General features: G+C 45.6%; 2 protein-coding genes across 2 annotated transcripts; one reads left to right on the top strand and one right to left on the bottom strand.

Moving 5' to 3' along the window:
• Window positions 1-14: 14 nt before the first annotated feature.
• Window positions 15-592, top strand: P175DRAFT_0496799 (uncharacterized protein; the record flags this gene model as incomplete). Its single annotated transcript, XM_040896144.1, has 3 exons — window positions 15-190; window positions 248-360; window positions 424-592. Coding segments are annotated over 3 exons (458 nt in total), but the record flags the coding sequence as incomplete, so codon positions are not given.
• Window positions 593-2,231: 1,639 nt separating this feature from the next.
• P175DRAFT_0505449 (uncharacterized protein) lies at window positions 2,232-3,122 on the bottom strand (the record flags this gene model as incomplete). The annotated part of the gene is made up of 4 exons (XM_040898096.1): window positions 3,068-3,122; window positions 2,922-3,008; window positions 2,620-2,820; window positions 2,232-2,574 (listed from the first exon to the last, which is right to left on the bottom strand). The coding sequence occupies exons 2-4, from the start codon at window positions 2,990-2,992 to the stop codon at window positions 2,232-2,234; spliced, it is 615 nt and encodes a 204-aa protein (XP_040748277.1). The 5' UTR covers window positions 2,993-3,008; window positions 3,068-3,122.
• Window positions 3,123-12,638: the final 9,516 nt, after the last annotated feature.

The following is a 12,638-nucleotide window of genomic DNA, read 5'->3' as shown; positions in this document are numbered from 1 at the left end:
CTAACTGTACATAGACCGGGAAGATGCAACCAAGGAGTCTGATTTCACATATGACGATGAGGATGAAGGCGATGAGGAGAATGACTGGGATGGTGAGATCGAGTGGACCGAGCAGGATGAGGCCGAAGCTATTGCCGAGGGCGATGTTCCGATGAGAGGCGCTGCTTATCTTGACTTCTTGAATAAAGAAGTGAGTGTTTCGTAATTCTCTATATTTCTTACTTCAGTTATGCTAACAACTGAGCAGGCACAAAAATTCGGGTCTTTCGCCGGGGACGACGATGATGAAGAGCTTGATGAGGAGAGCTTACTCGAGACGCCTCTGGACAAGGTCGAAACCCTACGGCCTGTTCAAGCCAAGTCTTCCTGAGTACGTATCGCAACTATCTTCTGTTTTGAGACATTTGCTGATATACATTACAGACATGCAACAAGAAAGCCACAACTCTATGAGAGTTTGACAAACATTCTGAATGAGGAAGAGAAGCAGGTTATCCAGGCGGTTTTCCATGAAGCCGAGGCCAAAGCTTTGGCGGCGGCAAACGAAGAGGCCGCCAAGGCCGCCAATCTCCAAGCCAACGGGGGCCAATAGATCGATACATATGGCGTTGAACGAGAAAAACAAAACTCCCTCAAAGAGCCGACGAGATGAATTCAGTCGGCTGCCGCGGATATGTTAGTCATGATATAAAATATGCAATGTCAGTTTGGAGCTTCGGTTAACAGTTTTGTCCATTTGTCAGGCAGTCTGCTGGATACGTCCTAACGTGACCTATGCTTCCCTTTCTTTTCTTCTTTCTCCCCTCCTCTCCCGTTTAGAATGTTTGAATGTTCGAGAGCATTTCCCACCTCTTCCCTCCGACCCCTTTACATATTTTTTCTTTTATCTGTTTACGAATCCTTGTTAAAAGTCCCATTTCCCGTCCCTGGTTTCCCCTACCCTGATCATATTTCTGCACGGAGCTCCGAACCCCGATTCCCCGAGTTAATTTATGTTGATTGGCATTTCTTTATACTTCATCCTGGCATGAGCAATTGATTCCTTTCCATTCGTCTCTTGTTCCTTGGGGGGGAAAAAGAAAACAAAAAAAAGAAGAAAAAAAAAAGACGAAGACGAAGAGAACAGAGTACCTGCACGGACAAGAACACTGACAGGAGCGAACATTTGAAGTCAGATATCATGACGTGATTATATAATTGACTACACCTTGAAATCTACCTAGATCAGAAATAATATCGAGAGAGTAATCCCATACATATACTTCAAAGGATCCATTGTTTAGCCTCGAACCATAAGAATCACAAGCCCGACCCATCTGGAAGGAGGAATTAAATATGGTTCCAACGTCATCATGATGCACCAAAGCTTTATTCTGGGTATACTAGGAATACTTTAAGCCGGCTCCCTCTCTCGTTTCTCTCAATACTACTTGAATTGACTTGGTGAGAGGCTACCTACCTACCTACCTACCTATATTTTATACGATCTTATCTTATTCTACGTTGTAAGTAAAAATACAACCAAAACATAACCGAATCTATCTAACCAGGCTTTAGTACCTAGTACCTACATAGTAGCAGTACCAAAAAAAAAAAAAAAATGACATCGCGCTTACCCCGGCCGCGAATCCCCCTCCCCCTCTCGCCAATCCCGCGAGGAACAAGAACCCTTTTGCTCAGGACACCTGAGGGACGAATACGATAATACCAAGAGGGGCCAGGGCCCGCGCAGCCACGCGAACACGCATCCAAGGCGTCGATGTCGGAGCAGGAGAGGCAGCTGGCGGGGTTGGAGAGTAACCCTGTGCATCCATTGGAGGAGATCGAGGCGAGGAAGTTCCGGAAGGGAGTTGGGAATTGAGGTTTTCTTTGACGCCAGCCCAAGTCAGTCTTCTTAGGGGGGGGGAGAAATTTTATTATATTATAGTAATATGTGTGTGTGTCTTATGTATACTGGTTTATATGATGGGTGAAGAAGAAGAAGAAGAAGATAAAATTGTCATGTCATGTCATGTCATGTATTTCGTGGTTCCAGACAACCAGCTAATGAAAGCATGTTGTTGTTGTTGTTCATAATACGGAGTACTATGAACTTAATATGATATAGAATTAACATAACATGCATGCTAGCAAAACTAATTTCCGTCCAAAGTTCCAACCTAAAACAGTTTTTACTATTCCATCGGGCAATTTAAACTTATTAATTTAGAAAAAAAAAAAAAAAAAAAAATTTAGGCCTTCTCGGTTGATGGCGCAGCAGCAGCTTCTGTCACTGGAGGAGCAGCATGGCCGCTCTCGGCTGCGGGCTTGCCGCTCTTCAGGTCGGCGAGTCTGCGAGCTTCGTTGTGGATATCACGGACCTGCTTATCGGTACGGGTGTAGAAATCAAGCAGCTTCTGGCCCGAGGGAGTGCTCAGAGCCTTCTCGAAATAATTGTTCAGGCCCTGCCATCCGCTAGCGGCCTTGTTGCTGATCTGATAGCTCTCGTCGAGTCCTCTGGCGCGATCAGAAGCGTGGGTCTTCTTGTCGAAGTTGGTCAGGGCGGGCCGTGAAGCGCGACGAGAACCCGTGCTTCTGGTCTAGGGTGATGGCTTTCTGGATGGCATTGTCGCTAATTACATAGCCGTGTGCGAGGTACTCTGCGACGATGCGGGAGCGGGGTTTGTCCTCTTGCTCGAGGTGTGGTTGTTCTCATCCTTGGCCTCGGCGGCGGTGGCGCTGTGGGAGCCGGCGATCTCATCGAGAGTCTGCGCTGCCTTGACGTGCACAACGGCGGAGCCCAATTGGGTCTGGTCGAGGAGGAGGGCAGTCTTAGCGGCTCTGGGAATTTATGTGTGTGAGTGAGGTGGTTTGATGTTTTTTGAGGGGCGCGCGTTATTGTGGCGGGACCGGCGGAATGAGTGCGGGGTATTAAGACTTACGCATCTTTCTCAAATGTTACAGACGCAGACTTGGGGGCATCTGCTTCAGCCGAGGATGGAGTGACTGACATGGATGTGATCTTTCCACTATTCCTGGGTTAACATGTGTGTGGGTTATTATAATAAATGCGATGTGAGGAACGTACCAGAAGCTGAAGAAGTCTTGAACTTCCTTGTCGGTAGTGGCGGGGGAGATGCCCTCGACATGAACGGTAGTATGTTGCGACATGGTGGATGGTAGAATACGGAATGAGTTTGAAGATAGGAAGTTCGTCAAGACAGGACTGAGTGGAGAGGAGGAAGAAGAAGAAGAAGAAGAAGAAGGATATAGGAGCAAAGAAGCAGCAGCCCACCACGTATTTATCTATAGATGGCCAGGACCCGCCACAGTCGAACGATGACGGAATGACGTTCCTCAAGAGCTTCTTGCACAGCCACAGTGGGCCATACCCGCTGGGTTTTGGAGCATATGGAACAGGAACAAGGCAGTAGTATTTCGATAAAAATAGCAGACCTGGCCATCGAATCTAAGAGAAGAGGAGGGAGTGATGGGGACAGCGAAAGCAAAGAATTCCCGAAAACAAAAATGGGATTGTTTTTTATCCCAACAACAGAAACGCCCAAAAAATTTCATCCAAACCTATAAACAAAAATAGGTGGCAATAGAGAGGGTGGGTGGCTAGTAAAGTGCGAAGCAAATGATATTTTTTTTTTTTTTGAAAAAAAAAAGGAGGGAAGGTAGATGGGTTGTTTCTAGATTTCCATTTCCGTGATCGATAATACTTTGGTTTCTTCTACAAGAGAAGAAGGCGGATTGGTTGATAGCTGCTCTGGATGCTTCTGAGCATTGACCTCGTGTTCGAGATCGCGGATGCGCCCCCGCAGTATTTCATGTTGGAGTGCTGCAATCAATGCAAACAGCACTGCCATTAAGTGAGTAGCGACACGTGACTACTCTGTGTATTTAAGGCTATGATTTCCTTCTAGATCTCCATGCTTCCTCCAAGCATCTCTCCTTCTCTTTATTTTCTAGTTAGACTAATTAAATCCATTTCGGTCAACTTTCTACTGTCATAGTTTGATGATCTCTTATCAGGTTATGAGCCCTCCTTGAGATTCTATTTTATGCTTTATAGACCTCTAAAACTCTTATCATACTCCTGTACCCCTGTATAGTAATCTGCTCCCTGATTGGAAAGAGATCCTGGTAGAAATATTACTTACTGCTGTTGTGTTACACCACCTGTACTGCTGTTATGTTACTCCACCTAGGTAATAGTGTGTGGAAAATTTCTATAATTTAACTAAAATAGTAACTAAACCTACCCTTAGTAGATATCCTGACATCCCTAATTTACTATACCTACCTTCGACGACTACTACCTTATTTACTAATGGCTGAAATCAAGCAATAAAGCTAAAGAATGGTATATTTAACTTAAGCCTAATAATAGTGTTGGAAAATAATTTAAAATTTGAAATTTAGGCTTTATTTGTATAAATAAAGCTAAGACTTTATAAGATAGATAAGCTTCTTAAAAGTAATATTTCTAGACTATAACTTGATAATCCTAAGTATAAATTATGGGAACTTCTTTTATAAATAGTAGCTAGTTAGATACTATATTTAATAAGTAAGAAATTAGTAGAGAAATTATTAATAGATACTATCTTATATATCTTTATAGATAATTTTATATAGAAGTTATAAAGGATAGTTATTAATAGTAATTAAAGATATATATACTAGATATAGAGAGAAGTTATTAAGATTAAGTATAAGAATTATATAATTATTAATAAGTTTATATTAAACTTTATCTAGAAAATAAATACTTCTAATAGGTTAAAAATAGTTATTATATCCTATTAAATAGTTACTATAATACTTTAGGAACTTGAAAGGAATAATATAAGCTTTATAGATTTAACCTTAAATAACCTAGGTAATAATCCTATTAAAATAATTATATAGAAGCATTTTTATACTATATATAATATAGTAAAAGATAAAGTTCAGGAGAATCTATTATCTAATATTATATTTAATACTACCATACCTGCTATAAATATACTAAATTCTTAACTAATAATAAATAATAAAAGAAGATAATAGTAATAGTAGAAATATATATTACTATAAAATATAATAATTATAAATTATATTAACTACTAGTTAAAGTAATTTAGGAAACCAGGAATACTATATCTATTTTATAAGGAGGAAAAACATGATACTAAGAACTGCCTATATTTAGTAATTAATAAGTAGAAGGAAGGGTAGAGGCTAACTTCTATACTTTAGTATTTTAGGCTACTTAAGTTAAAGAATAAGAATAATTTAATCTAAAGCTAAATTAGTCTAGCTATATAGGCTAATATTATTCTAGATACTAATAATTTTATACTATCTAGAGTTAATATATTAATAGCTTTAATATTGACTACCTTTAAGAATAGGTAGCTATATGACTCTAGAGCAGGCTATATAGTATATAATAATTATAATCTCTTTAATAACCTAATTAAAGATTTAAATAGCTTTAAGAATTATAGTTTTATTACCTCTAATAGTAAGGTAGTATATTCTCAAGATTATAGAAAAGTAATAATTTAATTTAAATTAGATAATAGTACTTTAATATTATACTAAATAAAATATCTTTGGAATCTAAATATACTATATAACCTGATACTAGTAGAAAGAATAAAGGTAGAATTAGGAATCTATTTTGACTTGAAAAATTAATATATTTATAAGATAGTAATAAATAAGGTAATTAAATATACTATCTTAAATAATAATATCCTATTTTTAGTTCTAAATAAGGTAGTGATTATACCCACCATACTAATAGACTTATTATATTAATAATTAGATTATCTATCTATTAAATAATTAAAGTGTAATAAGGTAATACTTTATAATAAAAGTAATAACTTGGCTACTAATAACTTGCCTGCTATTAATTAGAATACTAAATTATACTATAAAGCATATTAATTATTAAAATCAAAGAAAAAGATATCCTGAAAACCATAACTATATATAATAAAATTATTATAATTTATATATGTAGATCTCCAAGAAATCAAACTAATTAAAAGAGATAGTATTAGATATATCTTATTAATTCTAGATAATTATTCTAGATACCTTTTTGTATAATATTTAAAGGTAAAAAGTGAATCTTTAAAGGCATTAAAGAAAATATATAATAGTTAGCTGAATATGACTGGTATCTATATTAGAAGGATTAGATTTAACTCTGCTCCTAAATTTAATAAGTATACTAGGTAGAGTAAGGATTTTGGTACTATATATAAACTAATACTACCATGAACCCCTAAGGAAAATAGTACTATTAAATAGTTTAGTAGCTATATAATTTAAACCACCTACATAATATATATATAAGTAAAAATAGAACTAATTATATAATCATATAGTATGGATATAGTAGTCTATATTTTGAATAAGTTAGTCAGGAAAGATAATAATAAAGAAAAGCTACCTATATAACTTTTTTATAAAGGATTAAATATCTTAATTAAAGATATTAATCTATAATATATTTATGTATAGGGATACAAGGTATTTATAAATATCCTATATAAGAATAGAGTTAAAAGTATAAAAATATTGCCTAGAGCAAAAATTAGTTAACTAGTTGGATATAATAGAGATTATATCTATAAGGTATAGTATCTAGATACAGGGAAGATAATTTAGTTAAGGGATATAATATTTGATGAAGGTAATACTAATAAAATAGATAGAATATAACTATGACTTCCTAATAGACTAAAACTAAATAATAATAGTCTATCTAGAGCAACTATATCTATTAATATTGAAAGGGTGTCACGGCGACCACGTGACATGCAACCACATGCCGAACCACATGCCGAACCACATACCCAGTAACCGAGGGTAATCGGGAGAACGGCAACATTCGAGTCGCCTGCGCCGCGCCGGCGACTCGACTAGGCAACATAAATAGCAACGCAATAACCCCCGAAGTGCTGAGAGACAAGCACTTCGTTTTGTTACTTCCAGTACCTTCCTACTATCCTCGTACTCCGTGTAGCTTTGCTTCCTTTACCAACACTACCCATACCCAAGCGCCTCGCCAGTGAGACGCTTACAATTCGAAGTGCTTCTTTACCAAGCGAAGCAACATGGCGAGTACGAGAAGGACTACCCGCTCCTCCTCCCAAGGAGTGGCGGATCCAAACTCCATGGAATCTACAACCATGGTTCCGGAAACCATTATCGAGGAAGGTTTAACGGCACCAGCGACTCTCCAGCGCCAACCCGTCGAGTTGACGGAAGACGATAAGCTGTGGCGCATGGCCCAATACATGGCGCAAGCCATGCAGACGGGTAGGGAGAAGGTGCCCGAACCCGAGTTCTTCAAGGCACGAAACCTGAAGGAACTTGGTGTCTTCCTGGAAGACCTCCAAGACTACTTTGGGTCGCAGGGGAAACTCTATGAGAGCGACGCGGCCAAGGTCCGCTACGCTACGGGTCGCCTGAAAGACGACGTAAAGCAGGCGTGGCGCTCTAAGCATGGAGCGAACCCCGAAGGACTCACCTATTCAGAATTCACTGAGTTCCTGCGGAACTTCCTAGAACCAGAGAGAGACCGCGGGCAGACGGCGGCTCACCGGCTCCTACACATGAGACAAGGACCACAACAGAGCATACGAACCCTGATAACCCAGATGGAGGAGTTCGTCCCAATGATCGAAGCCGATCTTGAAGGATTCCTCTGCCAGCTAGCCATCCAAATGGCCCGGCCCGAATTGCGCAAGGAAATCCAGCGGGACGCGACGACGCCGCGAAGTCTAGCCGAAGTCGCCGAACTGGGGGCAAGGTACGAGAAACTTCAGAAACAAGAGAAGCAGGAAAAGCCAAATGGGATACAACCAAACCAACCCCTGGGGTCTCGTGTGTCGAAGGATGACTCAAGGAAGAGAAAGAAAGATGACGGCGAAGCAACGAACCCCCGACCGAACAAATTCCAGCGGAAAGAGTCAAAGGAGGAGTGGCGGAACCGCCAGAACCAAAGAAAGGAAGGCCGATGCTACCAGTGCAATCAAACCGGTCATATCGCAAGGAAATGCCCCCAGCGCAGAGAAGGCGCCGAGGGGGCAGGAGAATCAGAGGACCAAGACCAATGACGGTCGAATGCTCCAGAATCCCTAGTGCTCCAACAGGACGAAGAGGCGCCGGCGGGACCCCTCCTAGCCGCCGTAGCCATCCTGGTGGGCAAGAAATGGGTCACGACAAGGGCGCTTATGGATACTGGAGCGAACGAGGACTTTATCTCCTACCGCTTCTTGGCTAAAGAAGGAATAAACCTCGACAAGACAAAGATGGAGCAACCCGTGCGTTTCGCTAACGGCTCAACGGCGCCGTGCTACGCGAGATTCCAGGCGAAGAGCCGAATCACGGATAGCCTCGACGAAACTAGAGAATTCGACATGGAATACCATGTAGTAGATTTGGAAGAAAAAGAATACCAACTGATCCTAGGGCGCAGCTGGCTGAGCCCGGTCGACCCCGACGTCTCCTTGGCGGCGAACACCTGGCGCTACCGAGGGAAAAAGTTGAAGATCAAAATCGAATCGCCCAAGCGATTCAAGAGCACGATGAGGCAAGGACTCACTATGCTGGTCTTGAGCCAACCACGCGACGACAGTGGTGCGACGGGGGCTCTCCCCAAATGCTACGAAGAATGGAAATCGGTATTCTCGGAGAAAGAGGCAGAGGCGCTCCCCTCTGAAAAAGCTAGTCATGACATACCATTAGTCGCCGGCGCAGCGCCACCGACGGGCCGGCTGTATAGTATGTCAAGGACGGAGTTAGCGACCTTGAGGGAGTATATCGATCGAATGTTGGAAAAAGGATGGATCCGGCCCTCAACGAGCGCAGCGGGCGCGCCGGTGCTTTTCGTGCGAAAGGCCGACGGGTCGCTACGGCTCTGTGTGGATTATAGGGGCCTGAACGCAATTACCATCAAGAACCGATATCCCCTCCCACGAATCGACGAACTAATGGACCGACTGGTCGGAGCCAAACGATTCACTAAACTGGATCTGCGAGACGCCTACCACCGGATTCGCATCCGTCGGGGCGACGAGTGGAAGACGGCGTTTCGCACGAGGTATGGACACTATGAATATCTAGTCATGCCTTTTGGGTTGTGCAATGCCCCGGCTACCTTTCAAGCATACATCAACGAAGCAATGAAGGGGATCCTGGATGAATTTTGCATAGTATATCTGGACGATATCCTGATCTACTCACAAACGGAGGAAGAGCACGAGCGCCACGTCGGCGAAGTACTGTCGCGCCTCCGGAAGCATAACCTCTACGCAAAACTTTCGAAGTGCAACTTTCACCAGGAGGAAGTACATTTCCTTGGCTTCATTGTGGGAATCAAAGGAATCCGAATAGACCCCGAGCGGGTGCGCACCGTGGGCGACTGGCCGGAACCACGCTCGTTCCACGACATTCAAGTATTCCTGGGATTCACGGGATATTTTCGAAGATTCATCTACCAGTACTCCAAGATTACCGCCCCACTGAGCGACATGCTAAAGGGGATGGTAAAGGGGAGGAAGAGCGGCCCCTTCAAGATGACAGAGAACGGTCGAAGCGCCTTTGAGGCGCTGAAGCAGGCGTTCTCTGGACCCCCAGCGCTGCGGCATTTTGACCCGGAACAAGAGATACTCCTGGCAACCGATGCATCAGGTTTTGCAATTGCGGGAATCCTAATGCAACGCGATGGCGCCCAGTCCGCGAAGACACGGCGCGCCGCTTGGCAACCCGTGGCCTTCCACTCGAGGAAGCTGATCGAGGCGGAGAGGAGGTACGAAACTCATGACCAAGAACTACTAGCCATAGTAGAATGCTTCAAGGTATGGCGCCACTACCTCGAAGGCAACCCGCACGCGATACGCGTGCAGACAGATCACGCGAATCTGAAATATTTCTACACCACTAAGACTCTGAATCAACGCCAGGCCAGATGGGCCGAGCTCCTAGCGGCATACGATTTCCAGATTGAATATCGGCCTGGCAGCCTCAACCCAGCCGATGCGCCTTCGAGGCGAAAGGATTACGAACCTGCCCAACGGGATACAGCCGAGGGACTCTTGCCTACGCTTCGGGTGAAGCTAGGAGGTTCACGGAACGATCGAGGTGGGAGTAGGATGGTGGCTCCCCGAGAGACCCCGATCGTGCGGTCAAGAGGTCCGGAACTTTTGACCCAAAGAACGCTAGCGCGAAAGGCGGCTAGCAACGAGCAAGCCTGCGGGACGCCATCGACCACTCTGCGAGACTTACTTCGGGAGACACAACGTGGGGACGCCCACGCGAGTCGTATTCGGAGCAACGCCAGCGAGGAACGCCCGGCACGCCGGAGGCACACTCAAACGGCGGAGAAACCACCCGAACAAGAAGTGATGAAGCAGCTCAGGGACGACGCCGAACAAAGGCAAACTCGTGAGGATAGATGGCGCGTCGACAGCGATGGGCTGGTGCGACGCGGTGAGGCCATCTATGTTCCTTCCGATCAAGCAGTGCGCCAAGAATTGCTGAGGGTGCACCATGACGACCCGTACGCAGGCCACTTTGGTCGAGAGAAGACATTGGACCTTGTTAAACGAAAGTTCTACTGGGATACCCTGCGACGCGACGTCGAGGAGTACGTAAAGAGCTGTCCAATCTGCCAGAAGATGAAGGTGCCTAGACGGCTTCCACCGGGCCAGCTCGCGAAGCTCCCGGTGCCAGAACGCCCTTGGCAGGACCTGACTCTAGACTTCATCGTAGGCTTACCGCCGTCGATGCGAAAGGGGCGCGTGTACGACGCCATCCTGGTAGTCGTGGACCGATATACCAAGGGAGCCAAATACCTCCCAACAACAGGGAATGTTAATGCTGAGGAGCTAGCTGACATGTTCATAGAAGAGGTAGTGCTCAAAACAGGAGCGCCGAGGAGCCTGGTAAGCGACCGCGGCTCGCTCTTCACCAGTGAATATTGGACCCAGCTATGCCAAGGGCTACGAGTCAAAGGACGACTAAGCACTGCATTCCACCCACAGACAGATGGCCAAACGGAACGTCAGAACCAGACGTTGGAGACCTATCTAAGGACCTATATTGGTTACCAACAAACTGACTGGGCGGACTGGCTAGGCATGGCGGAATTCGCATACAATAATGCGAAAAATGCGTCGTCAGGAATGTCCCCTTACGAGGCATGGTATGGCTACCAGCCGGCGCTACCCGAGCTTGCCGACGTCGGGGACTCCGGCACGGTCGCAGCAGTGGGAGAACGACTCGACCAACTACAAAGCAAAACGCCGTCAGCTGGAAGAGAGCCTGCGCCACGCCGCCGAACAGCAAGCAAGGAGCTACGACAGGAGGCATCGCCCAACCGAATACCATGTGGGCCAACGGGTGCTACTGTCTACGAAGAATATCCGCACGTGGAGGCCCAGCAAGAAGCTGGACACCAAATACGAAGGGCCATTCGAAATAGTTGAGGTAATAGGCCGACAGGCGTACCGCCTGCGACTACCCAGGTCATATGGGAAAATCCACCCGGTCTTCCATGTATCACCCCTCAAGGAATGGAATGCAAGAGACGGCGACTTACCGGCGCCACCCCAGCCAGTCGTCATCGACGACGAGGAAGAATGGGAGGTGGAACGGATCGTCGCACAACGAAAGCTATACGGCAAAGACCAATACCTGGTCAAATGGAAAGGATGGCCAACGTATGAGAATACTTGGCAATCAGCGGAAGACTTGGAAAACGCACAAGATATCCTGAACGAGTTCCGCCACGCAAACGAGACACGGGCGAGGCGCCGGCGAAACGCCACGAAATAGTGAAACGCGAAAATAATAAGTCAATAAGGGTTAAGGAACCAAAAAGACTACAGAGGCGCACCAACGGCGCTACCCTTCCTCTTTTTCCCACCGGGTTTTGAGGTTTAACGGGGGCACACTACGGGCGTCAAGGAACCTTAAAGAAAACGACTTGATTTCACTATGCGAAAATAGAAACAGCGAGCGCCTGCGCCGCGACATCGGTAAACCCCTAATCGTCATAACCGTCCCAAACCTCCTCGTCGCTGTCCTCCAACTCTATCATGCCGCCCCCAACACGCTGCACGTTGAGCAGGCGAAATAGGTTGCGGTTAATGGACCGAAGCAACCTCTCCGACTGGTCCTCAGTCTTGAGGCGACGAATAAAAACCTGGGTGGCGTGGGTCCAGCGAGCACAAGCCGCCACGCCGCCGCCCCGCCAGACATCGCCTGGATCTCGCCAAGACTGGCGCGCACAGGCGGGATCACAGGGAAACACTTTTTATGTAAGCGGGCACAACGAGTACACCGCTGTCCTGGGTTCGGGCGCACGCAGGAACGAACTTCCACAGGGCCATTGTCCGTGTGCCACCAAGACTTCGCGCAACGCAGGCAACACGGCGTCCACGCGACGGCGGACGAGCCAGCGGGAGCAACCGGAACGGCCGGAGCAGCCGGAGCCACAGCAGCAGCGGAGCGACCGGAGCCGGCACAACGACGGGAGCTGGCGCGACGACGGCGGCTGGAGCAGCTGGAGTCGCCGCAGCGGAAGAAGCGGAGGGGGAGACGGCGGGAGTCACCACAATGCTAGGAGTGGCCACGGAGGACAA

Source organism: Aspergillus ochraceoroseus (assembly GCF_002846915.1).
Source record: "Aspergillus ochraceoroseus IBT 24754 chromosome Unknown P175scaffold_17, whole genome shotgun sequence".
Taxonomy (NCBI): Eukaryota; Fungi; Ascomycota; class Eurotiomycetes; order Eurotiales; family Aspergillaceae; genus Aspergillus; species Aspergillus ochraceoroseus.
The sequence above is the reverse complement of the archived record's forward strand: the minus strand, read 5'-3'. Positions and strand labels throughout refer to the sequence as shown.